Consider the following 27,763-nt stretch of genomic DNA (forward strand, 5'->3'; position numbering starts at 1 on the left):
CAAATGACCCCATGTGGCATACATACATTAAATTATCAACTAATCCTGATAACAGCTCTAAGCATTAGTTATTAGCTCTACTTAGAGGTGCAAGCTGAATCTTCAAGCTCCTATTATGCAACCACACAATCTCCCTACTACAACTTGTGATATGAATAATACAATGGAATGAGTGAATGAATTCTAATGCTAGAGCATAAGTGGGAGCCACTGATAAAATGAGAATTAATTGTTCAGTAAAAGTTGATGCATTTATGATTCTGAGCCTGAATCAAAGTTCATATATTTTAATTGTACATTAAATTTATTAAAACTGGCATAGGGTAGAATTAATAAACATAAATCTCACACTGATCTAGGCACAATGCTTCTTGAACAAGTTAGGATATCTTAATAAACATCTTCCTAAATTATAACCAAATGTATGGCAAAATCATGGTTTTAGTTTCAGACTAAAGCAAAGCTAGCGAGTGAACAATCAGTAATAGAATTGTCAAGGATATATAGTACAATTGTACATATCTGTCAGTTTCATAAATTGGAAGTATTTCTCAAATCTTCCCCCAGTGTATATTGGCACTATCAATGTGCATAAAATTATGAAATTGATTGTATGTGTTACTTTGGGGAAGAAAATTTATTTTTGTCCTTGTTTATGGTCTATTTACAATTCCATATTCTAGAATGTAAAAAAGAAATTGCCTTGGTATTTGTCAGTCAAAGGAGTTTCTTGATTGTAGAAAGAAAAATAAATTACAAACGCACAGGAAGAGAATATTTTGATTCAGCTTTAAAGTGTTTTTCTAATTAAATGGATTAATAACATTAATAAATGGATTAATAACAAATACATTTGAGGCATTGATTGATATTATGTACTAGTTCAAAGGGTCAACATCTACTTAGCTTTCAGAAACAGTTTGCAGTTTGGCTCAGATGGAGTGTTTTTAGGATGAAATTTCTTTCTGCATTGTTAATATCTGGGTCACTGAAAAATTTCCATCTATTTGAACTTTTAGATTAAAAATAATTTAACAAAGACAAGAATGATGAACTTCTGAGTAGTTCAAATTTACGTTTTCTATTTAGGTCTGTGATCTATTTTGAGTTATTGTTTGTGAAGGGAATAAGGTCTGCATCTAGTTCACTTTTTTGCTATGTGCTTGTCCAATTATCCAGCTCTGTTGAGGTGTTATCTTTACTCCATTGTATTGCTTTTGGTTCTTGGTCAAAGATCAGTTGACCATGTTTACATGGGTCTATTTTTTAGCTCTCTATTCTGTTTCATTGATCTAGTTTATATTCTTATGCCAATATCACAAATGTCTGGGTTACTGTTATTTTTTAATAAGTCTTGAAGTTGGGTAGAGTCAGTCCTCCAACTTTGTTCTTATCCTTCAGAATTGTGTTATCTCAGTATTTAGACTCTCCGTGTTGACTTGGAGTCAGTTTGTCAGTATTAGTAAAATGACTTACTGAGATTTTTATTAGAATTGCATGAAATCTATATGTTATCTTGGGAAGAACTGAGGTTTTAACAGAAGTGAGTTTTCCTATCTATTATCATGGAATATTTCTCCAATTATTTATTCCTCAATTGTGCGGATAGGAGTTTTGTAGTTTTCCTCATATAAATCTTACACACATTTTGTTAGATTTACATGTATTTCATTTTTGAGGATGCTAATAAAAAATGGTATTGTGCTTTTAGTTTCAAATTCTTCCTGTTCATTACTGGTGTATAGGAAAGCAGTAGACTTTTGAGTGTTAATCTTGTGTCCTGCAATCTTGCTATAATCACTTATTATGATAGTTTCAAGAGTTTTTCCATTGATTCTTTCATATATTTTACATAGATATTCATATCTTCTATAAACAAAGACAGTTTATCTTTCTTTCCAATCTTTATACTTTTACTTCCTTTTCTTGTCTTACTGCATTAAGTAGAGCTTCCAGTATGATGTTGAAAAGCCTTGTGAGAAGACATCCTTGCCTTGTACCTGATCTTAGTAGGAATGCCACAAGGTTCTCACTGTTAAGTATGATGTTTTGGTTAAGCTGTATGTTTGTGGTAGATTCTCTCTTTCAAGGTGAGGAATTTTCTTTCTATTATAGGTTTACTGAGAGATTTTTTAAAAATTATAAATTGGTGTTGAATTTTGTCAAATGCTTTTTCTGCATCTATTGATGTTCCATTTAGCATTCATAATCATTTTCCTGAGACTGGCATTTTGCTATGTCTACTTTACAGATGAGAAAATTAAGCCTCAACAATGAAGTAACTTTCTAGTAATTCCCACATATCTGGTGAAACCAGCATTAAACCTACAGTTGTTTGACCTGCTCTCCAACATGCTGCCTCCCAGTGCTTACTGTCAAATCTGACTCTTTGGCTCTGAAATAGTAGGACGACAGATTCTCTCACTGTGAAGCTCACCAAATTACACAGCCTACCAGTATTAAACTACACAGTTATTTGGAATACAGATGGTTCTCATCATTGTCAGATTTGTATTTGTGAATTTGCCTACTTGCTAAAATTTATTTGGGTCCCCAAAATCAAAGCTCAAGTCACCTTCATGATCATTCACAGACATGTCAGTCGGTCAGTCAGTTCAGTCACTCAGTCATGTCTGACTCTTTGTGACCCCATGGACTGCAGCACGCCAGGCCTCCCTGTCCATCACTGACTCCCGGAGGTTACCCAAACTCATGCCCATGGATTCAGTGATGCATTCCAACCATCTCATCCTCTGTTGTCCCCTTCTCCTCCTGCTCAATCCCTCCCAGCATCAGGGTCTTTTCAAATGAGTCAACTCTTTGCATCAGGTGGCCAAAATATTGGAGTTTCAGCTTCAGCATCAGTCCTTCCAATGACACCCAGGACTGATCTCGTTTAGGATGGACTGGTTGGATCTCCTTGCAGTCCAAGGGACTCTCAAGAATCTTTTCCAACACCACAGTTCAAAAGTATCAATTTTTCGGTGCTCAGCTTTCTTCACAGTCCAACTCTCACATCCATACATGACCACTGGAAAAACCATAGCCTTGACTAGATGGACCTTTGTTGGCAGTGTCTCTGCTTTTTAATATGCTGTCTAGGTTGGTTATAACTTTGCTTCCAAGGAGTAAGCAATTTTTAATTTCATGTCTGCAATCACCATCTGCAATGATTTTGGAGCCCATAAAAATAAAGTATCTCACTGTTTCCACTGTTTCCCCATCTATTTGTCATGAAGTGGTGTGAGCAGATGCCATGATCTTAGTTTTCTGAGTGTTGGGCTTTAAGCCAATCTTTTCATTCTCCTCTTTTACTTTCATCAAGAGGCTTTTTAGTTCCTCGTCACTTTCTGCCATAAGGGTGGTGTCATCTGCATATCTGAGATTATTGATATTTCTTGGCAATCTTGATTCCAGCTTGTGCTTCCTCTAGCCCAGCGTTTCTCATGATGTACTCTGCATATAAGTTAAATAAGCAGGGTGACAATATACAGCCTTGATGTACTCCTTTTCCTATTTGGAAACAGTCTGTTGTTCCATGTCCAGTTCTAACTGTTGCTTCCTGACCTGCATACAGATTTCTCAGGAGGCAGGTCAGGTAGTCTGATAGTCCCTTCTCTTTAAGAATTTTCCACAGTTTATTATGATCCACACAGTCAAAGGCTTTGGCATAGTCAATAAAACAGAAGTCGATGTTTTTCTGGAACTCTTTTGCTTTTTTGATGATCCAGCGAATGTTGGCAATTTGATCTCTCATTCCTCTGCCTTTTCTAAAACTACGTTGAATATCTGGAAGTTCATAGTTCACGTACTGTAGAAGCCTGGCTTGGAGAATTTTGAGCATTACTTTATTCCTGTGTGAGATGAGTGCAATTGTGCAGTAGTTTGAGCATTCTTTGGCATTGCCTTTCTTTGGGATTAGAATGAAAACTGACCTTTTCCAGTCCTTTGGCCACTGCTGAGTTTTCCAAATTTGCTGACCTGTTGAGTGCAGCCCTTTCACAGCATCATCTTTCAGGATTTGAAATAGCTCAACTGGAATTCCATCACCTCCACTAACTTTGTTCATAGTGATGCTTCCTAAGGCCCACTTCAGTTCACATTCCAGGATGTCTGGTTCTAGGTGAGTGATCACACCATCGTGCTTATCTGGGTCGTGAAGATCTTTTTTGTACAGTTCTTCTGTGTATTCTTGCCACCTCTTCTTAATATCTTCTGCTTCTCTTAGGTCCATATCATTTCTGTCTTTTTTTGCATGAAATGTTCCCTTGGTATCTCTAATTTTCTTGAAGAGATCTCTAGCCTTTCCCATTCTATTGTTTTCCTCTATTTCTTTGCACTGACCATGGAGGAAGGCTTTCTGATCTCTCCTTGCTGTTTGGAACTGTGCATTCACGGCCATGTACAGAATGTCAAAAAGTTGCAGTCTTCCAGTGCGTCTGTTTCATGCTGAGGTCAAACTTGATGACACCCCGCCTTCTTTTATTTTTTAATTTATTTACTCTAATTGAAGGATAACTGCTTTACAATGTTGTGTTGGTTTCCTCCATACATCTACATGAATCAGCCACAGTTATACATATGTCTCCTCCCTCTTGAACTTCCTTCCCATCTCCCACTCCATCCCACCCGTCTAGGTTGTCATGGAGAACCAGGTTGAGCATCCTGTATTATACAGCCCCTCCCCATTAGCTATCTATTTTACGCACACACTTCGCCTTCTTATTCCCGTTCTTGCACTATAAACAGGTGTTCTACTTGTGCTCCACGTAGTGTAAGGTTTTTGCATTTTGAGCTTGTGTTTTTTTTTTTTTTGGTGATTTTCACTTTTTAAAATGGCTCCCCAAGTGTAGTGTAAAGTTCTGTCTAAATGCAAGAAGGCTGTGCTGTGCCTTTTGGAGAAAATACATGTCTTAGATAAGCTCCATTCAGTCATAAGTTATAGTGCTGTTGGCTATGAATTCAATGTTAGAATTAACAATATATATTCAAATGTCTTTCAATGGAAACAGACATAAAACAAAATTATGATTTGATCAGTTGATGAAAATATTGTGACCAGAGGCTCACAGAAACCTAACTGTGTCTTTCCATAAAAGCAATCTTTCAGTATCTGCTAATTTTGTGTTTGTAGAACATATAACCATTATAGTGCATAACTATCATGAATAACCAAAATCAACTTATAAGGTTTCACTGTTTTTGTACTTGTGGGTTCATATAGGTGACTTCTTGCTCTTGGATTAAAGTGTCCTGTGATACCATTTTACTGGCAACGCTAAACTCTCCTCAGGGATCCATCTATTTTCTCTAAACTACTGTATTCATTTCCTACTGATGCTATGACAAATTACCACAAACTTAGTACCATAAAACTCATACCTGTATTATTTTACAGTTCTACAGGTCAGAATTCCAAAATGGATTTTCCAGGGCTAATATCAAGGTGTGGCCAAGATGGTCTTCCTTCTGGAGGCCCTCTGATTCCTTGCCTTGTCCAGCTTTTAGAGGTCACCTCCATGCCTTGGTTCACAGTCCTGTGTCACTCTCACCTCTGCATCCATCGTCATATCAGATCTCTGACTTTCCTGCTTCCCTCTGCCAATTACAAGGACATCTGTGATTGAGGGTGTCAGCTTGCAGATCTGTCAATTATTTGCTCCACAGCCCAAATTTACTTTGGTGTAACAATGGTGTAACAAGGTATTTTTTTGCATCTTGAAAGAATTGTTGATGAGATTCACCTTTGAGGGTAGCACAGTGGTCTCTTTCACTGATGTCTTATTTTTGTTCTTGTTTCTAGCCCTTGGAGCCCAGTCAAACCATTTGTATGTCCAGAGAAGAGTTTGTGCAGAGAATGACAGAGACTGTTGGCTGGGGCACAAAGGAAGAATATGGAGAGCTCTTTGATAAAGTGGATGTGGCCCAAGAGGGCTTCATCAATTGGGACAAGCTGACTTCGTTTCTGCTGTTAACACTTTATGAGAAAGATGAACAAGCAAAGGCAACTTTGGTTCCCCAGTGGAGAGACCTTGAATTTCTCCCAGTGAAACACAAAGATACCATCCAAAGAGTAATTTTCTTAAGAAGTTCAAGTCGTTATCTGACCATCAGTAAGGAAGGTTCAGTAGGAATCTGGGGAGAGAATTTAAAGCTGCAAAAAACACTTCCCATCACTTCAGATGCCACCAAGCTAAAGCACCTGTGGGTGACAAGTATGGTTTCTCTGGAAAATGTAAACAAGGTACAGAGTCTGTATAAATAAATTTATTGCTTGTAAAAGGAGGAAATGATGAGACAGGACTCCTGATAAATAGCAAGTGTAAAACTAGCAGTGATAGAGAACCACATTATTCTTCCTTACCTTTAATCTGACCTGGAGGGAGCACAAGTCAAGCTAAGTGAATTATTCCATCTTCCAAACTATTCTGTTGTGTGCCTTTAAATGACAAAACTGGTGGTGACTCAGATTCTTGGCTCTGTCCCACATGAGGTCAGGGTGCATTACTAGCTGATAAGACCTTTATGCCTCTGTAGTTTTTAGCAATCTGAAAGTATATACATTTATATGCAGAGTTGAGAGGCTGTACAAGTGCAAGGCACAGATCAGAAAATTTCAGGAAACCTGCAATTTCAGGAAACTGCTTATCTGATTTTGACTGCTGGATTAGTCAGTTTCTTAATTTTGATGGGTAGAACCCATTCAGTCCAGATACCCTCATGTAACCATACCTATGAGGAAGATAACATACTGAAAGGAAAGTCAGTTTCTGAGGGAATAATGCAGCTTAAAAAATCCATATTCTTATTATATTACATTAAGCAGATGGTAAATTTTACTATGAAAAAATTAAAGTGCACACACAAGCAGAGATAATCCCATTAAGAGCCAATATTCACCCTTAACCATTTCCAATTTACAGCCCTCCTGTTCCTTCTGCATCTCCCTTTTATACTGAAATCTAAAATTCCAATCATTTAATCTGTAAATACTTCAGTATTTCTGAAAAATATCTCTTTAGCACAACCATAATACCATATCACATTTATATCAATAACAATAATTCCTTAATATAATCAAATATCCAGTCATAAACATATTTCCTTGTCTTATGATTTTTTAATAGTTTGCTGTTTGTTTTGATAGTTTGAGTCAAGATATGAATAAGGTCCAAACATTATGAATGGTTGATATGTCTTTTTTGATTCACACGTTTTCCTCCATCTCATTTTTGTTTTGTATTATGTTGTCAGTGCTATTGCTGTTCTTCAAGAAGCTAGGTGTTTGTCCTTTAGAATTTCTTACAGTCTAAATTTCTCAGACTGTTTGCATGGGGTTGTTTAACATGGCCACTTGCTCTCTGTGTTTCCAGTAAATTGGTCCTCAAGTCAAAAGCCTTGATCGTCTGTATATTTTAGAAGAAGTGTTCCTCAGTCAGAGGGCACAAAATGCCTGGTCCTTTCTCTTCTTGGGATGTTAATAGATGTTATGGATTATTCTTAGATACGTCAATTTATCAGGAGTTGCAAGATGGTGATATTCTAATTTCATCATTTCCTCTTTCTTTGTAAGCTGGAATACCTCTATAAAATAAAGAAACTCCCCGTCATTAGCTACTGTGTAATACAAATTGGAAAAGACCCTGATGCTAGGAGGGATTGGGGGTAGGAGGAGAAGGGGACGACAGAGGATGAGATGGCTGGATGGCATCACCGACTTGATGGGCATGAGTTTGAGTAAGCTCTGGGAGTTGGTGATGGACAGGGAGGCCTGGCGTGCTGCGATTCTTGGGGTCGCAAAGAGTCGGACACGACTGAGTGACTGAATTGAACTGAGCTGAATACAAATTGTTAACGAAAGAGGAATAAATGTCCAGGTCTTTCCTTTTATTTACCAGTATTCAAAATAATTAGATAGTTTTCTAATTAGATGAAAAATGAGTGCTATATCATTATTGTTATCAATATCATTATAAACTCATGGGTTTAAACAAACTTGATATGTCTTAATCCACTGAGTTATTATCCTGCCCCCCTAAATTATACCATCTTTGGACAATGGAAATAGTACAAGTTAGCTGGAGTCTTTTCTGATATAACCCTATCTGTCTTTCAAAGCTTCCTCGTTTCCTGGGTAGATTAGACATTCCAGGATCATCTTGTGTATTTATTAAGCCAGACCCAGAAGCAGCCATTTGAATGGCTCCAAAGAGCCGGATTCTTTCAAGTGGGGAATACTATGTTCTACTGCCAAGAGCCATTAAAAAATAATCATCGTGAACATTAGCTTTCTATGTGACATGCCTTGCTTTGTTAATCATCTCCAGATCACCTTGTTGTTCGGTCACAAAGTGGTCTCTGACTCTTTGTGACCCTATGGACACAGCTTGCCAGGTTTCCCTGTCCTTCATTATCTCTCGGAGTTTGTTCAAATGAATTTTCATTGATTCCATGATGCCGTCCAACCACCTCATCCTCTGTCACCCCCTTCTTCTCTTGCCCTCAATCTATCCCAGCATCAGGGTCTTTTCCAATGAGTATACTCTTGGCATCAGGTGGCCAAAGTGTTGGAGCTTCAGTTTCAGTCCTTCCAATGAATAATCAGTTTCAAGGGGATTTATTCCCAATTTAAGAAAGAGAGACTGGGCAAGGAGAGCTTGTGATATGTGCCCCGTGTCACACAGGATGCAATCAGAGTTGCAAGATTTGTAAACCAAGGCAGCTTGATTTCTGAACCTGTGCTTTAGAACCTTTGCTGTGTCCCTAGTGGCAGCTGATGTCATATCCAATTCTTTCTTGCTAAGGATCTGATGTTAATGTTTAGCTGCTGTGGATTATTAACATGTTTCTAGTTTATACTTTTTTTGGTATGTGTGTGTAGCATTCTGTGCGGGCGTGTACACTAAGTTGCTTCAGTCATGAAGGAACTCTTTTTCAATCCTATGGACTGTAGCCTGCCAGGCTCCTCTCTCCCTGGGATTCTCCAGGCAGGAATACTGGTGTGAGTTGCTATGCCCTCCTTCAGGGAATCTTCCCAACCCAGGGATCGAACCCACATCTCTTACATCTCCTGCATTGACTGGGTTCTTTATCACTAGCGCCACCTTGGAAGCCCTTGTAACATTCTGTATTATCATGTAATGTTTGTGTTGGTATCAGGTAATGACTATGTTGCACTGTTTCTGCTTTCCAGGACTGATAATTAAATATTAGCCTTTCCTTTGTTTTTACCCAGCATTAACGTTTATATTTTTTTCTTCTTTTTTAATCAGCTTTGTTTAGGTGTGATTATAAAAAATCCACTGCATATATTAAAAGTATCCAAGTTGACAGATTTTAAAATATGTTTATAGCTGTGAAAAATCAATATTATGATGAAGATAATGAACGCATTTTTTCACCCTCAGATTTTCCTCGAGTAGTTTTGTAATCCTTCATCCAGACCTGCCCTTCCTTACTTGTCAAGTAACCATTGATATGCTTTCTGTCACTACAGTTTGCATTTTCTCATCTGTTCACATTATACAGTATGTAAACTTTTCTTTTTTGGTTTGGCTTCTTTAACATAATTAGCATAATTATTTTGAGATTCATCTATGCTGTTGGATATATGAGAAATTTATCTTTTATGGTTGTGTAATATTCCACTTTTGATATAACATATCCTCACCAATACTTGGTATGATGAAGTTTTTTTCCCTTACTTTTAGCCCTTTGAGTAGGTTTGTATTTTATCTTATCGAGGTGCGATTTCACTTTTCCCTAATGAGTAATAATGTTGAGCATATTTTCACGTGCTTGTTTGCCACCTATATATCCTCTTCAGTGAAGTGTTTGTTCAAATTCTTTGACCATTTTTATTGGGTTTACTTTGTTATTATTGAGTTTTGAGAATTCTGTATATATTCTATGTATGTTCAATTATGTGATAGATAATTTAAAAATATTGTATCCCAGTTAGTGCTTTTTCTTCTTGTTCTATTAAGATCCTCTTTGATAATTTCATTTTCAGATTGTCCATTGCTAGTGAATATAAATAGGTTTATAAAAGTGATCTTATACCCTGCAACTTTGCTGAATTCATTTATTAATTTTAATTGGTTTTGCTGTTGTTTATTTTTCTTGCCTAATTTCCCTGGATAGAAATTTTAGCACAGCATTGAGTAGAAGTGGCAAGAGTGAACATCTTTGTTTTATTTCTGATCTTAGGGAGAATATATTCAGTTTTTCACCATCAAGTATAATATCAGCTGTAGATTTTTCCTTTCTTGTACATTCTCTTTATCAAGTTTCTTTCTATTCCTGATTTGTTGAATATTTTTATCATGAAAATGCATAGGGCTTTGTAAAATGCTTTTTTGCAGATATTGAGATGATAATATAGCCTTTCTCCTTCATTCTTTTAATATGGTATATTACATTAGTTGATATTTGTATGTTAAACTAACCTGGCATTCCTGGTGTTGGGAATAACATGTATATCAGAAGGATCTCAGATGAACTGAGTAACTCACCAAAATGTCCAAAGCCCTCACCTTAAATACCATCTTTGTTGTTGATGTTATTTGGTTGTTAAGTTGTGTATGACTCTTTGCAACCCCATGGACTGCAGCATGTCAGACCTCCTTGTCCTTCACTATCTCCCAGAGTTTGCTCAAACTTATACTCATTGAGTCAGTGAAACAATCCAACCCTCTCATCCTCTGTCAGCCCCTTCTCCTCCTGTCTTCAATCTTTCTGAGTATTAGAGTCTTTTCCTATGAGTCAACTCTTCCTATCAGGTGGCCGAAGTATTGGAGCTTCAGCCTCAGCATCAGTCCTTCCAATGAATATTCAGGGCTGATTTTCTTTAGGATTGACTGATCACCTTGCAGTCCAAGGGACTCTCAAGAGTCTTTTCCAGCAACACGTTCAAAAGCATCAACTCTTTAGCACTCAACTCAGCCTTCTTTATGGTCCAACTCACATCTATATACTGGAAAAACAATATCTTAGATCATACAGACCTCTGTCAGCAAAGTGATGTCTCTGCTTTTTAATATGCTGTCTAGGTTGTTAAAAATACCATATTTAGGAAAGACAGAAGAGGGTGTTGGAGTGGTGGTTTGGTATTTCAAAGGGATAAAGACAATTTACATGAAGATGGAAAAGCAAATTTTTGATGTACAAGGGTTTGCTGGGCCATACAGTGATGCTGGGACCTGGAGTAACTCTGTTCTCTAGACCCTGAGTCTCTGCCACCACACACACCTAGCCCATGGTCTTTGCAGATATCTCTGGTGATACCTCTGTTCTGGTTTTTGTTGTTGTTCAGTAGCTCAGTCATGTCCGACTCTTTGCAACCCCGTGGACTGCAGCATGCCAGGCTTCCCTGTCCTTCACCATCTCCTGGAGCTTGCTCAAACTCATGTCCACTGAGTCAGTGATGCCATCCAACCATATCATCCTCTGTTGCCCCTTCTCCTCCTGCCCTCAATTTTTCCAACATCAGAGTCTTTTCCAGTCAGTTGGTTCTTCGCATCAAGTAGCCAAAGTATTGGAGCTTCACCTTCAGCATCAATCCTTCCAAAAAATATTCAGGATTGATTTCCTTTAGGATTGACTAGTTTGATCTCCTTGCAGTCCAAAGAACTCTCAAGAGTCTTTTCCAACACTACAGTTCAAAAGCATCAATTCTTTGGCACTCAGCTTTCTTTAAGGTCTAACACTCACATCCATCCATGACTACTGGAAAAAACCATAGTTTTGACTCGTATGGACCTTTGTCAGCAAAGTAATGTCTCTGCTTTTTAAAACACTATCTAGGTTTTTGATAGCTTTTCTTCCAAGGAGCAAGCGTCTTTTCATTTCATGGCTGCACTCAACATCTGCAAAGATTTTGGAGCCCAAGAAAATAAAGTCTGTCACTGTTTCCATTTTTCCCCATCCATTTTCCATGAAGTGATGGGACTGGATGATTTGCATGTCTGCTTTTCATTTTCATTTCACTAATCCATCAGAAATGTTTTCTGATTTTATGTTTTGTTACTTTAGATAGCAGTGGCTTTTACAAGTAAAGAGATTTGTTTCTATGATCTACTGTCCAAAGAAGAATTTCCTTGTCAATATAAACTCCAAGGCCTGAAAGGAACACCAATTTGTATGGATTATTGGTACAACCCTCTTGATGCCAATGAGTCAATTCTTTCTTTTGGGGACATAACTGGAAAGGTAAGTGAGGGGAGGATAAGGTTGAACATTATGGATACAATCATCAAACTATAGCTCAAACTAGAAATAGAGTGCAATGAATGTGACCTCCTAATTGAACCGCTTTATAGATTACAAGGCCACATACCATGGACATGAAAAAGATGGACTAGGTCATAGTTTCTCTTCTTGCCTATGAAAACCAATCTTCACTGTGGTTTTCTTGCCTAGGTATAGACTCATTTTCTTTATTTAGGAAAAAGTATTTGCTAACTTTTTCACCATAGGATGCTTAATCTATTAGATCCCAATGTTAATAAACATAAATGTTAAATGTCTAAAGTTATGTCTCACAACTGTTTCATATTGATTATTCAGATTTTTATTCATAAGGTTTCAGGCTTCTCAGTAGTGGGCTCCAGGGGCATGCTTATTTCCTATCTCAAGTGACAAAGGAATAGATGCATTAAAGAGAGCAGCACCAAAAAAAAAAAAAAAAAAGAGAGAGAGAGAGAGAAGCACCAAACCTCAGAGACTGCATACAATGATTTCTGTTTTTCCATCAAATTCTACGACTCTGAAAAATGATTTTTTAAATGAATGACATAGACATAGAATATGTCTATGAATGCTGAAATAGCCTAATTTGAACAGTGTCATTTCATAATTATGTAAGTTTTTCATCCTTACTGTTTTCAATGACAAATATATCATAAAAGCAAACAAATAAATGCCCTTGGTAATTGCCTTAGCAACCTCGTAGTGTCATGCCTTTCAGTATAACTGCTTGTGACCTTTAAATAATATTAAATAAATACCTGTTTGTTCAATATCTATTCCTTATTAATCTTAAAAGATACAGAATCTTCTTTCAACAATCACCCTATGCTTATTTATTTTTCTTGCAATGTCCCTCTCAAGGTTCAAGTAATTGCTTTCACAACAGCCTTGATTTCCCTTTTTGAGCATCCTGCTGGTGCATGTGAAGATGAAGAAGCTACAGTGACCATTAACTGGGCAGATCTGCGCCCTGGACATCACAAATGTTGCTATACTTTAGGGCACAAACTTCATCATGGAGATTGGGTCAGACAAGGTACTGAACTTAAACAGCAATGAAAGAAACAGTTACCTTAGCCTTCTACAGTTGTATTTTTTCATGAAAATATTTCACATATAGTGTTCAAGTCTAGAAACTAATAATTGACTCCCAGGAGGTTCTGACCTGAACTCTGCTATCCCCTACACGCTAGCAGGAATTACTTCTTTCTTTCTAAAATTTATCCCTCATACAATTAATTCAGATGGACTGTGCAGTTAAGAAATCTCAAGAGAGAGGAGAAAATTATCACAGAATCCATTTAACTTCACCCCAACTCTGATCCTAACTAATTTTGTGTAGTCACATTTGGGTCTACTTAATAAAAGAATTTAACAAGAGCCCTTAAAACACTCCCTTGCTTTCTTTATATTCTCATGGGAGGTGTATGAGTTTGACTGTCTTCAAAATGGAATCTTCTTAATTTTCTTTTCTTATTTCTCTTTTTCTGTATAATGACTGAACTGCTGTGATCTAGAGTGCTTGAGGGGCAGTTCTCTGTGAGATAGGATTATGTTATAAAACAGTATCTATGGAAGGTCAGGACTTTTTAAAAACCTAGTCAACAATGAGTTTGCTAATTTTGTATTATGCCTAATTTTTATGAAATTTGCATCTGATGGTTTAAGATCCAAATGTGCAGTACCTGCTCTGATATCTGTTTTGGTCCAGACACTAAGACTATGGTATTTTTCTCACTTCAAAACTATTACATAAACAATACCCACTGAAAAGAATGGATCAGTCTCATTGTTATATGGCAGGTATATTCTTAATGTAGTTTGAAGAAGTGATAGTCAAAATGGACCCAACAGTTGGTTAGTGTGAAAGCTTTACCCTCTTTGAGTTGTAGGAGTTTGGAACTAGCTCTTTAATGCATGACCCATGATAATAATATCCCACATGATGAACTATAAGTTCTGCAATTTTTTCTTCAGTGTGAATCATGCCATGTCTTTTGTAATTTCTGTGCTGTGTTATGCTTGGTCGCTCAGTCATGTGTGACTCTTTGTCACACCTATGGATGGTAGCCCAGCAGGCTCCTCTGTCCATGGGGATACTCCAGGCAAGAATAGTAGAGTGGCTAGCCATGCCCTCCTCCTCCAGGGGGTCTTACCAACCCAGCAATCAAATTGGGGTCTCCTGCATTGGAGGCAGATTCTTTAACTGCAGAGCTACCTGGGAAACCCTTTGTACTTTCTACCTATCTCTTAATTCTTGAATGATATTAATCATGGGGAAGCAAAAAATAAAACTTTTGGTCATCCACTATGTGTGACAGGCACAAAATTCTGTGTTATGTTTTCATAACATGTAAACAAGTAAGTACTAGAAAGTGAAGAGAGTACTTGAAAGTGATGGAAGGAGTTCCAGCTGCTTCCAAACAAGTATGATATTTTCATATATAAACTAAAGACTTAATATTTTTTGTGCTTTAAAACTGTCTTAGGCATTGGAGGCAATTGAAGAAAGATAAATTATAGGCTTATGTCAAAAAACTTAATATACAAATAAGAATGAAAGACTAATATAAAAGAACGTGTTTAAACATTGTACAATGGTACTGAAAATTAACTACTAAGTCATATAAACAAGATTTTGACTCTTTTGGAATTTGTAAGCAGGAAAAGACATGAGGAAAAGCTTCAGGGGTGAGTGGTGGTAGTTGAAGGATAAATGAGGGGAGAGGAAGACAGCACAGTGAACATGAGTAAATATAGGCAAGCAGGCATAGTAATGGAGGCAGAGATGGACATGAATACACGAGAAATGGAGTATTAAGAAAATAACAATGCCAAGGTCTAACAGGGATGTCTATTGGAAGATCTTGGCAACCAGACCAAGTTCACATTTAACAGAAAAATGGAACAGTGAAGCCCGGAAGGTTTTTGAGGAAATCTGTGCAGACTTGATATAGATAGTGTTTAGGAAAAGTTTATGTAGTAGTTTTGTCCAGCATAGATTGTAGGACAGAGAAAGAAACTGCAATCAAATTGGCTAGTTGTGATCATGAGAAAATGGAAATGATAAATCCAGGAGAGAAACAAGCAGCCTTTTGAAATGGGATCTTCAGAACTCAAAGTGTGAAATGTGGAGTGATGAGCAATATTAGAGTATCTTATAATGACTTTGATTCCCAAGTAGGGAAATGTTCTTTTTACAGATGACAGATGCTCTCTGGGGGCCAATGCTTGGACTCTCCCTAGCTCACTTTCTCAATGTGGACTACTTCTGAAGGAGTCTTTATTCTGAGATATTCTAGATCTGCCACCAGAGAAGAATCTGCCTTGCCAGTATTGTTACTGAAACTTCTCTTCCCTTTGCCAAGCATCAGGTTTGTCTCTTCAGCCATCAAGTGCAGGTGGACGCTTCCTGTGTAATTTGCAAACTCCTCAATTCTGGCTTTGCTCCTAGGTTCCTACAAATTTCTGTTCTCATGTCAGAATCTTGATTCTGTCATAACCTTCCTAATCCCAGCAGGAAGTTTGGATGCCTGACACGCAAATCACATTTATACAGACACTGAAAATTAAAACACCGTTTTTAGGGCAGGAAATATGTCTTTTATTCTCGTTAAGTTCCACTATAGCACATAGTATAATGTTCATATGGTCTTTCCATTTCTCGCTGATTTTAAGCAATCCTATTGTAATGTGCCTTAGTTTTTTTGGTGTGTGTGTGTGTTTATGCTGTTTAGAATTCACTGAGATTCTTGGATATGTGGATTTAGAATACTCTTTAATTTGAAAATGTTTCTATTGTTATTTTTTCCAAAGGTTTCTGTTTCTCTCTTTTTTTTCCCCCAAGGAACTTCCATTATTTATATGTAAGATGCTTGATATTGTCCTACAAGTTATGGAGGCTTTTTCATTTTTATTCAACTATTTTTTAAAAAATAACTATGCTTTAGGTTTTGTTGTGTGTGTGTGTGTGTGTGTTCAGTTGCATTTGACTCTGCAACCCCATGGACTGTAGCCCACCAGGCTTCTCTGTTCCATGGAATTTTCCAGGTAAGAATACCAGAGTGGGTTGCCATGCCCTCCTCTAGGGGATCTTCCTGACCCTGGGACTGAACCTGCATTTCTCATGTCTCCTGGATTGACAGGCTGGTTCTTTACCACTGTGCCACCTGAGGAACCCATGCTTTAGTTGAGCTAGGTTCTATTACTCTGCCTTCAGATTCCTGGATCTTTGTGTCTTGAGATATTGCAGAGTGGTCTCAAAGGGTGAGTGCGGCTGCCTCTGTGGTTCAGGCGAGCCAGCATGCCCTGGCCTAATGCGTTGGTGGGGGGAGCCTGGCGGAGACCTGGTGTAGGCTGCATCCAGTGCAGCCCTGACCCGAGTGGAGCCACCTTAGAGAGCTGTGGCATGGGTGGGGCCACTGTGTTGGCATGGGCAGTAACTTCGAGGGTGACATTGCTATCCCAGTGGGTCTGGAAGGCAGATAATCAGGCCAAGAGGGTTATTCTTGAGCCATAATGTTTAATGGAGTTTTCCTTGTTAGGTTTTGTATTTACTTGAGACCTATCACTTCCTTTTTCCTCTCTTTTGGAATAGAAATGCTTATCACATGCCTGTTCTACCACTTTATTTTGGAAGCATAGAACTTACTTGGTTCCACAAGTTCATAGCTTGGAGAAGGATTTGCCTCAGGATGGGTTGATTGTATCCTGAGTCCTACCTAAGTCTGATTTAGATATTTAGATGAGATTTGAACTTAAGACTTTAATGTTGTTGGAATGAGTTAAGACTTTCAGCACTGTTGAGATGTATTTCACATGTGATAAGGACATGAATTGGGGGAGAGGGCTAGGGGAAGAATGTATGGAATGAAGTTTTGTGTCCCCTCCCCCCAAATTCATATGTTGAAGTCCTAATCCCAATCCTCCCTCCTTATGTTGTGCCTTTGGGAGATGATTAAGTCATGAAGGTGTAGCTCTCATGAATAAGATTTATTGTTGTTCAGTCACTAAGTCATGTCCAGCTCTTGTGACCCCATGGACTGTAGCCTGCCTGGCTCCTGTGTCCATGGGATTCTCCAGACAAGAATACTGGAGTGGATTGCCATTGCCTGCTCCAGGGTCTCTTCCTGACCCAGGAATCGATCCTGTGTGTCCTCCACTGGCAGGTGGGACAGGTCTCTTTACTGCTGAGGCACCAGGACAGCCCTGTGAATAGGGTTAGTGCCCTTATAAAAGAGACCCCAGAGGATTCTCTCACTCTTCCCCATGTGAGGGCCCAGTGAGAAGAGCGCATCTGTGAACTGAAAAGTGGACCCTAGCCAGACACCGAATCTATCAGGACCTTGCTCCTGGATGTCCTAGCCTCCCGAACTGTGGGAGGTAAACATTTGTTGTTTACATTACTAGGTCTCTACATTTTCTTATAGCAGCCTGGACTAAGACATTGGGCAAATATTATTAAAAATATTTCAAAAGAAAAGAGAAACCAAGAGAAATCTTGCTAAATATTGGTAAGCTTCTTTTTTTAAGAGGGATAATTTATAGTAAAAAGAAAAAGGTCAAAGTGAGAAAAATACATTTACCAATAATGTGTAGTTTAATACTCTGCAAATGGCTATTGAGGAAAATGTGGTACAAGAGACGATCACTGAAAAAGAACAAAGTAGAATGAGTGGAAAGGTGAAGTATCTATAGAAGATTCTGTTCTTTCAAAGTTGAGATTTGAAGCTCAGTTACCTCTGAAAGGGGATCTGCTTCAGTTTAAGGCGATGGATGACTGCCTTTCCCCAGGTTTAGTCACTGGGACTTGAAGCTTAACTACAACTGTTTCTTGGCTTCTTTATAACTCAGGTGTTTCAGGATGAGGCAGAGGGAGGAAGGCTGAAATGAGGAGGCAGGAATAAGAGGAAAGCGGGCTGGAATCAAACATAAGACGGTGGTCTTGGTAGCGATTATGCTCCTTGGTCTGCGAGCCTTTCTTTGTCAGGAGCAAGCAAACACTGGTTGCTTTCATGTGAGGCTTTTTTTGACCCCAGCAACATGAACTGATATTCTTAGACCTCCTCGAGGAATATTTTAACTGATTTCCCTCTTAGTGAGGAGGGAATACACAACAGACAAAAGAAACTAATACATAGGCAAGCTTGGTAATATTTCACTGAAGCTAAGATAAAAATATCTGTAAAACTGAAATATAAGAATTACTCACTTTCAGACATAAGAATATTAGCTTACTGCTTTAAGATAAGGTTCAGGTTTATTTAAAACTTTGAAGGAGAAAATGCTTTCATCTCGTCTGAGTGGTTCTGTGTTGTATTTTAATGGAAAAATAATTACCTTCTGAAATGTAAAGTAAGTGCAGAGTAAGTACAGAGATTTTGAGCAATAGTGGCAAGACATAAACATCTTGAACCTCAGAGAACTTTCTCTCTTTTTTGATCATAAAGAATTGCCTTTTCATATAGATAATATCATTGGAAAACTTGAAACCCACAGACTCGAAGTTCAACTCTGGAAAGAGTGAATACTAAATTGCCTACAATAAAAATGATTTATTTTTTTTATTATGTTGGAAGGTGTTTTGCCCTCTTTGTTTGACCATGGCTATGAGAAGGTACAAAACGGTTTGAACTGATAAAATCACTAATTGCTGAGCTGATTAATGAAAGTGTGCCAGAGAATTTAGAGTACAGAAAGCAGGTTGTTTTCTTAGGGAGCCTTCCTAATTGATGGGGACTAAGTCTGAAAGAGAAGCCAGATTTAATGTCTTGCCTGTGTGTTTTTCCACTTCCCTACATCTACATCAGTCCTCCAGACAAAAACGGTGCACCACAGAGTCACCTGGAACATGCTGCTCTTCTGGGCAGCGCTCTTGCTGGGTTTAAAGCAGTTGAAATCAGCCGTGAGCGACTGGCCAATATTTGCAGTAAAAGATCTCTTCCTGTAGCTTGTCCCATAGTGTGGCAGAAGGGTAAGATCCATTGTAAGTCTAGTCCAGTATTTTGAAAATTCATCAAAAGAATGGCATTATTATTTTTAATATGCCTACTAGGGCTGAGTTAGATTTTTTTTTTAATGGAATAGCTAGCTTTATTCTTTCTTATCTTTCCTCTTTGAAATGGTAGTTATTCAGAATGTAGAGAGTCCTGGGGGTGGTCTCAGAGAATGGGACTACTCCAACTTCAAAATAAGGAACACAACTGAAAATAAACTCCATCAGACAAGACTACTTCAGACAAGAGACCTTCCCTGATAGCTCAGTTGGTAAAGAATCCATCTGCAATGCAGGAGAATCCGGTTTGATTCCTGGGTCAGGAAGATTTGCTGGAGAAGGGAGAAGCTACCCACTCCAGTATTCTTGGGCTTCCCTTGCGGCTCAGCTGGTGAAGAATCTGCCGGCAATGTGGGAGACTCCAGTTCAAGTCCTGGGTCAAGAAGATCCCCTGGAGAAGGAAAAGGCTACCCACTCCAGTATTCTGGCCTGGAGAATTCCACGGACTGTATAGTCCATGGGGTCACAAAGAGTCAGACATAACTGAGCAACTTTCACTTTCACTTCACTTTCAGACAAGAGAACATCAAAGAAAGTTCCAGGTAGGGAGTTTTCCTAAGTCACATGACTCATAAAGTGAAAACCTGAAAAATGATAATAAGAATTCTTAGTTAGAAATGGCCCAGTTTTCTACCCTGCTATAGTTCATGGGGTCGCAAAGAGTCAGACACGACTGAGGGACTGAACTGAACTGATAGCTTCCATCTGTTGGCAGATGAGAAAAAGGGCCTCATTCTAACTTACTCTAAGTACACTTAATAGCGTTACTTACTGCGTTTTTAGTATCACTTTTCATTTTCAAATCATGTTTTCCACATAAACTAATTGCTATTACGCATTTATTTTGATAGTAACACAAGGGCGAGGATCGATGATGACAGCTTCCCTTAATGCTTTTTTTATGACTAAAGGGCCAGACAGTTGGAAGAGTTGAAAGTTAGCATCTTAAAGAATGGACAGACATGATCAAATTGTCCTTTTTATCCCTCAACATATTATCTAAAAGCAATTTTAAGTATTTTGCTACCAATCCTCAAACTCATTGAGAATGTTTAAAATGAATAATTTATTTTATCAGTTCTTCTCATCCCCTAGCTTGATAGTTTAAAAACTTTTTCATCATAACCCATCATTTCCTTTTATGTCGGCAAGAAGTGAGGAACACATTTTGATCTACCAGGTAATTTGATTTCAAGGAAATGGCTTTACTTTCACCTTTTGCTCGGGCATTCTCAGGAACTCTGGCATTCTACAATTTAACAAGAAACAAGTTACATCTTGGTTTAGAAACAAAGTGTGAATTGTTTGAATCTCCAGTTTGTAAGACTATGGGTCCATAAATGTCAGTTGCTAACCTCCAGATTAAAATCTTAAAGCAATACTTTAAACACAAGGACAGAATCTACTTTTTTATATGTTTTTCTTTAAAGCCGTAAAACTGAAGAAGATACCTGGATGCAATGTGGAAACACATGCCAAAGCAATTTCAGGGTAGAAATACTTTATTTTGACTGTACTGTAATGACATTATGGAATGCCCATGGATTTGAAGATATAGTGCTCTGTAGTATACTTCATGGGTTATACTACTGCTTTATTAAGTCAAGTTACAATAACTCTTTAGCATTTTCTATAAACAAAGGGAATTGTTTCATTGAGGATGCTCCTGATAAGGACATTGTCCTCAGATTTTATACTACTGGTACTTCTGTAATGTAGCGGTATTAATGTAGCAAGTGATCAGCAACCTTTATGCTCCTGAAATTAATTGTTCCCCCGAGAGGTTCAAGGGGGCTTCCGCAGTGGCTCAGTGGTAAAGAATGTGCCTGCAATGCAGGAGACCCAGGAGACTCGGGTTCTATCTCTGAGTCAGGAAGATCCCCTGGAGGAGGAAATGGCAACCCACTGCAGTGTTCTTGCCAGGAAAATCCCACGGACAGAGGGGCCTCGTGGTCTACAGTCTACGGGGTCACAAAGAGCTGGATGTGACCTAGTCACTGCACATGCATGCACACAGTGAGGCTCAATGAATGTAGCTGGTCATGGAAAGAACTTCAAATCAGATAATAGAAAAAGCCTGGCATGCCTATGGCAGTGTGGCTTAGTGGAAAAGAAAGATTGTTGTTTGCTCTTCAGTTGCTAAGTTGTGCCGACTCTTTGCAACCCCATGGACTGCAGCATGCCAAGCTTCCCTGTCCTTTACTATCTCCCTGAGTTTGCTCAAACTCATGTCTATTGGGTCAGTGATGCCATCCATCTGCCTCATCCTCTGTCTCCTTCTTCTCCTCCTGCCCTCAATCTTTCCCAGCATCAGGGTCTTTTCCAGTGAGTCAGCTCTTCGCATCAGGTGGCCAAATATTGGAGCTTCAGCTTCAACATCAGTCCTTTCAATGCATATTCAGGGTTGATTTCTTTTAGGATTGATCTCCTTGCAGTCCAAGGGACTCTCAAGAGTCTTCTCCAACACCACGGTTTGAAAGCATCAATTCTTTGGTTCTCAACCTTCTTCACAGTCCAACTCTTACATCCATACATGACTACTGGAAAAACCATATTTTTAACTGTACAGACCTTTGTCAGTAAAGGGATGTCTCTGCTTTTTAATATACTGTCTAGGTTGGTCATAGCTTTTCTTCCAAGAAGCAAGCCTCTTTTAATTTCGTGGAAAAAAAGATGCAATAGTACAAATGAAAAGCTCACAGCCAATCAGGATGGCACTCAGTCTCATCTCTATCCTCAATTAGCCACATGACCTAGGGTGATATGGCTTTTGGACTATTTCCTCGTCAGTAAATTTGAGATATCTACCCACCAAAGATGATTACAAGATAAGGACATGGTTTGATACCTGGTAGTGGAAGGGATTTAAAAAATTACTCTAATAATACTTTTAAGTAATCCATAGATTGAGGGAGATTACATATTGGGGGATGAGCAAGAAACAACGGTCCAGGCAAATTCTTGGCTGAGTGGAGAACTAGACCATTTTGGCCCTTAGCAGTCCTTTTGTGTTTCACAACATTTCACAGCACACTCCTTGGTGAATTATTCTTCTGCCTGGAGCTCTGTGAGGTCTCCTTTCTAAAAGTCCTCTTTGCATTATCAGAGCCCCTTCTTTTTTCCTCAGAAATTGTGTTCTGATTGGCATTGACTAGTAGAAACTTAGCATCAAAACTCAGTTAAGCTCATTTACTTTAAGAAGTAGAAACTAAAAAGAGAAGCCCAAACTCAGGTTAGGCTGCTCACCAATTGAAAGTCAATACTTGAGAGACAAGCGCTGGCAGGAACAGAAGTGCCCTATTCAGGAAGCCTGCATAGAAGGTAGACTTGTATTCCAGAACCAACTCCAGAGATTCTGCTTGGCCTTGAAAGTTTTGAAAGGGAAAAAGGAGACAAAATCTCAGTTAATCATTGAGAAAGGAGGTCAGATTCATCACCATCTCCCACTGCGTGGAGACTTGGGGACTCCTTATGATCTTTCTTTAGATTCTGTCTTGTTCACATAGGTAGCTTGAGGGAGGACGGAAGGGGAAACTGGGGAAAAGATAAAGTTCGCTGTTAATTACTTATCCTTCATCTCTATTTCTTTGATCTAAGAAAAGAATCAACAGGTTAGACAAGGCACTGTGTGATCAAAGGATTTGAAAGGTGTGCTTGAGCAGGAGATGAGTAGAGCCCGGGAAAGTCTGGTTTAAAGGTTAGTTACAATATAGCTTTTCTAAAGTGACAAGACAAAAGGGGCCTCCTGCAGAGAGTAGCTTCCTGCAAAGAGCTATTTCCTGCCAAGGGCTGCTTACATGGGTATTGATTAACACAAAGCATATGCATCATTAGTAACAGGAACTTTAAGAATCATTTGAGAAAGCAAGTGAAAGTTTTGCAATCCCAAATTACCTTGTTGCTGGAGATTTCTCATTTGATTTCTTCAGATCTATCATTGTTGGGCTTCATGAATAGAGGTGGGGAGGTTGGAGAGGTTCCTCAAATCCTGATATTTTATACAAAATTTTGTGTGTACATGTCTTTTTGATGGAGAGGGTCTACAGTTTTCATCAGATTGCCAAAGGAGCATTTGATCTCCCGAATCTTAAGAAAATGAAAGCGCTAGTTGCTCAGTTTTGTCCAACTCTTTGCAATCCTATGGATCGTAGCCCGCCAGGTTCATCTGTCCTAGGGATTCTCCAGGCAGGAATACTGGAGTGGATATACATTCCCTTCTCTAGGGGATCTTTCCAACCTAGGGACTGAACCTGGGTCTCCTGCATTGCAGGTGAATTCTTTACTGTCTGAACCACCAGGGAATGGTTTAATTCTCTAGAGTATAGAAGGAGAGCCGTGCTCTTAGTGATGTATTCTAGTGTCTTGTTACTCAAAGCGTGATCATCACTAAAGAGCGTCACCAACCACAACTGGGGATTGTTAGAAATGCAGCATCTTAGATTTTCTGAATGAATATCTGCATTTGAATACAAGTTTCTAGGTGACTGTTTTGCTTATTACAATTATGAGAAGCCCTGTTCCAGTGGTCAAGAGGTCAGGTCTGATATACTCTGGCTCTGCCAAACTCTGGTTGTCCTGAGCTTGGATCTTTGATATTGTATGTTGTATAACATTAAACCAGACTCAGTCTAAATACTTGGGCTCCAGTCCAGCATTTGACGACAATCAGTTGCTGATTTTTGCCAAATCCTTGAATCTGCACAGGTATCTATTTCTTAGTCTGTAAAATAAAGAAGTAGATAAGTCCTCTTTCAGCTCCAAATTCTGGAGTTTACTTTTTGTTTTCCACCCATTGTTTTGTTACCGCTCAGACAGTAAAGAAATGCAATGCAGGAGACATGGGTTCAGTCCTTCGGTTGGGAAGATGCCCTGGAGGAGGGCATGGCAACTCACTCCAGTATTCTTGCCTGGAGAATCCCATGGACAGAGGAGCCTGGCAGGCTACATACAGTCCACGGGGTCGCAATGAGTCGAACACGACTGAAGCAGCTTAGCACGCACAAAGCACAATCATGTTAAGACATACATTTTGTAGTGAGATAGATAGGAAATATGTTAAATTAAGCTATTCACTTGTCAATTGCAGTTGTTGTTTTAGTCGCTAATTTGTGTCTGACTAAGTGTATCTCTTCCCATTTACTTTATTAAGTATATTATATTGAGTGTATTGATTAAGTGTATTATATTAAGTGTGTGATGTATAGTAAGTGTATTATTAAGTGTATTGAGCTACACTTCTGTCTCTGGGAATCCTTGTCTTTACTAATTTGGAAATATATATATTCATATATATGTATGCATATATGTATTCATATGTATACATGCATCTACATAAAGCAAATTAAATTCTTCCAATCAAAATAGTAAGACTGTTTCCAAGTTAGTTACTAGTAAGTTAGCTTGCCATTTCCAGCACAGTCAAAAATACAAATACTGTGGCTCTCCTGTGGAGAAAGAACTTTTAAAATAATCTTAAAATGAGAGAGGACATAAGACTCCTGTGTTACAGAAAAAAAGACTTCATTATTCACAGCACAGCAAGCCCCATAAGTATCAGCACATTCATGTCAATTCCCTGTGACACTCAGGTCTCACAGAGGCAAAGCGGAGAGTTGCAGATGAATGCCTGCACAGTGGGTCATGTTATAGGAGAAGAGCCCTGAGCTTATAGAATCTGAATCTTCTGCAGTGGGCAGGACGCATGCTGTCTTTGGCTCCAGAGTTATTTTTGGTAGTAAATTTGTCTATCATTTGCTACAGAAAAAGAGGCAGTCTCATATTCTAAGGTGTTTTCTATGCAAACACTCTTGACAAGATAGTGAGGAACAAACTGCAGTCAAGGATTAGTTTAATAAGAAGTGCAAGAATTCTAGTGATCCCTGAGGATTGTATTCCAAGAGTGTTAGCTCTTGATGCTGGATAATAAACAGATCAGAAACATTTTCAAGAGCCGTTCTATTAAAACAACTTGTCTTAAGCTGTACGAAGTTACAACATCCCTCTTTGTGTGAAGCAGAAGTTTGGGTTTGAGGTCAAATTGGAAATCTTTCACCTTGGGGCACAAATACGTAGTCTCAGCCAAATGTGAAAGAAAACTGTCATCTAACCATGGAGGGCATAGTGGTGAGAAGTTTGCGGCAGAGCAGCTGTGTCTTTTGGAGCCTGACTCTATAGGAACGCACGGGTCTTTCTGACAAAAGACAACAGAATCGTTTTTCTTGCTTGTGGGATTTTGCTGCTAATCTAGTGTATTCTTGCCTGGACAATCCCATGGGCAGAGAAGCCTGGTGGGCTGCAGTCTATGGGTCACAAAGAGTCAGACATGACTAAACACTCATGGTCCTCTCACGCTCCTAGTACTAGATCATCAAGAACAGGAAAACTGCCAATCGAACTAGATTTCTAGCTGTGAATCTTGGCAGAGCTTCAAGTCCTGGCCACCCCACTCTCAAACATTCTAGACCAGTCAAAACATAAGTAAACCAATGGTTTGGGCATGAGCTGGACCTTGAGAGTAGCAGATGGTTGCTCAGCTCCTGTTTGCCTAATTTAGGCCCAGGAAGAAGAACCCAGCATTTTAGCCAGTTACTTATATCTCCAGAATCCCATGTGATTATTGTGATTCATATTGTTTCCTGTCATGTGTTCTAATTAAAAACTTTTAAGCTCTCCTTGGGGTGGAAGAAAAGTCTGATTGCAGATTTTTTTTGTAAGTTCTCACTCTGTTTTTTGGTGGGAGAAGGGGTTAGTGAGGTGTTTTCTAAGTGTCAGGTTGTATCATCATAATATGAATTTAATTTTTAACTTCATGTATTAAAATAATATTATTCTGCCTGTGTCTTGTGAGAAATCAACTAAAGATTTTTTTTCTTTTTTCTTTACTCAGTTACTTACAATGCATCTTTAGATGCTATTATTTCCAGTACAACCAACAATACAAACACTGTGGTGCTGGCCTGGAGAGAGAAATCTAAAAAGCATCTTAAAATGACATCTTTCAACATTGCCCAGGGCATTCATGCTTTTGATTACCACTCTCAGCTCAATTTAATTGGTATGTAAAATAAATCATGATAACTATGAGAGACTCCTGAATAGTGTGTGATGCATATTTGCATGCAAGGGGCCTCTTCACCTTGTTGCTTTTATTGCCAGAGAGACCAGCTCGAGCAGCTCACATTTTATTACCCGAAAATGTCTGATAATGATGCATTAAGATGTATAGCATATATGAACTACTTTGGGGTGAAAATATGAGAAAGTACTCTAATGCTTTAATGAGCCTTTTTCTCAGAATTGGTGGGGAATGTAAAATGACATAGAGAAAGAACACTGTTTGTGCAGTGTCTGCCCTCTGCCATCTTCTTAGCATAACCAAATGCTCAACCCAAACAATGGAGAAAGAGATGGCTACCCACTCCAGTATTCTTGCCTGGAGAGTCCCATGGACAGAGGAGCCTGGCAGGCCACAGTCCATGGGGTTGCAAAGAGTTGGACACGGCTGAGTGACTATCACTCACTCACTCTATCCAGATGCATCATTTTCCTTGTTCATGTGCACATACACACATACACTCACTAGAGAAATGTAAAATGTAGAACACTTTCTAATCACCTCTCAGAATATAGCTTCTGATGCTTTTTGAAAATTTTCAGACTTGTCCTTTAGCATACTAAGGGAATTTATTTTTAAAGTAAATTTTTACTGGGGGTACATTTGCTTTACAATATTGTGTTAGTTTCTGCTGTATAGCAAAATGAATTATCTATAACATATAGGTGTATCCCCTCTTCTTTGGATTTTCTTCCCATTTAGATCACCGTAGAGCATTGAGTCAAGTTCCCTCTGCTATGCAGTAGTTTCTTGTTAGTTATCTATCATCTTACACAAAGTATATATGTATACATGTCATTCCAAGTCTCCCAGTTCATTCCACACTCTCCTTCCCCATTTGCTGTCCATACATTTCTTCTCTGCATCTGTGTCTCTATTTATGCTTTGCAAATGAGTTCATCTATATCATTTTTCTAGAGTCCACATATATGTGTTAATATATACAATATATATTTTTTCTTTTTGACTTACTCTACTCTGTATGATAGCCTCTAGGTCTGCAAATGGCACAATTTCATTCCTTTTATGGTTGAGAAATGTTCCACTGTATATACATGCCACATCTTTATCCACTCCTCTGTTGAAGGACCTTTAGAGAAGAGCTCTTTTTTTCTATGTAAATTTTAGCTGAGGATATAAGCAATAAAGATTTTCAGGTGTTGCCTATTTAAATAAATTTTAGGCATGTTGAAAGCTGATAATTTGATTTATATGATATTAGTTCAAATACGAAAAGTGAGGTGTTATTTTAAACATTGATAGGGTAGTTACAGAGAATGAATAGGTAGTTACACATGGTCTACAGAAGGGGTCTTATTGACGCTCTTTCAAAAGTTGTCATTCAT

At 38.5% G+C, this 27,763-nt stretch overlaps 1 protein-coding gene across 3 annotated transcripts in view; it reads left to right on the plus strand.

Annotated features, from left to right (window-relative positions):
- WDR49 (WD repeat domain 49) overlaps positions 1–27,763 on the plus strand; it is a 160,191-nt gene that overhangs the window by 23,219 nt on the left and 109,209 nt on the right. For 2 of the 3 annotated variants that reach the window (XM_020878618.2, XM_070466464.1), the window contains exons 2-5: positions 5,804–6,244; positions 12,034–12,210; positions 13,111–13,285; positions 26,190–26,357. In XM_020878618.2, the coding sequence (XP_020734277.2) occupies positions 5,804–6,244; positions 12,034–12,210; positions 13,111–13,285; positions 26,190–26,357 (961 nt within the window). The remainder of the gene's footprint in view (positions 1–5,803; positions 6,245–12,033; positions 12,211–13,110; positions 13,286–26,189; positions 26,358–27,763) is intronic. The other variant, XM_070466465.1, reaches the window with a different exon arrangement.

This window comes from Odocoileus virginianus, chromosome 4 (assembly GCF_023699985.2).
Source record: "Odocoileus virginianus isolate 20LAN1187 ecotype Illinois chromosome 4, Ovbor_1.2, whole genome shotgun sequence".
Taxonomy (NCBI): domain Eukaryota; kingdom Metazoa; phylum Chordata; class Mammalia; order Artiodactyla; family Cervidae; genus Odocoileus; species Odocoileus virginianus.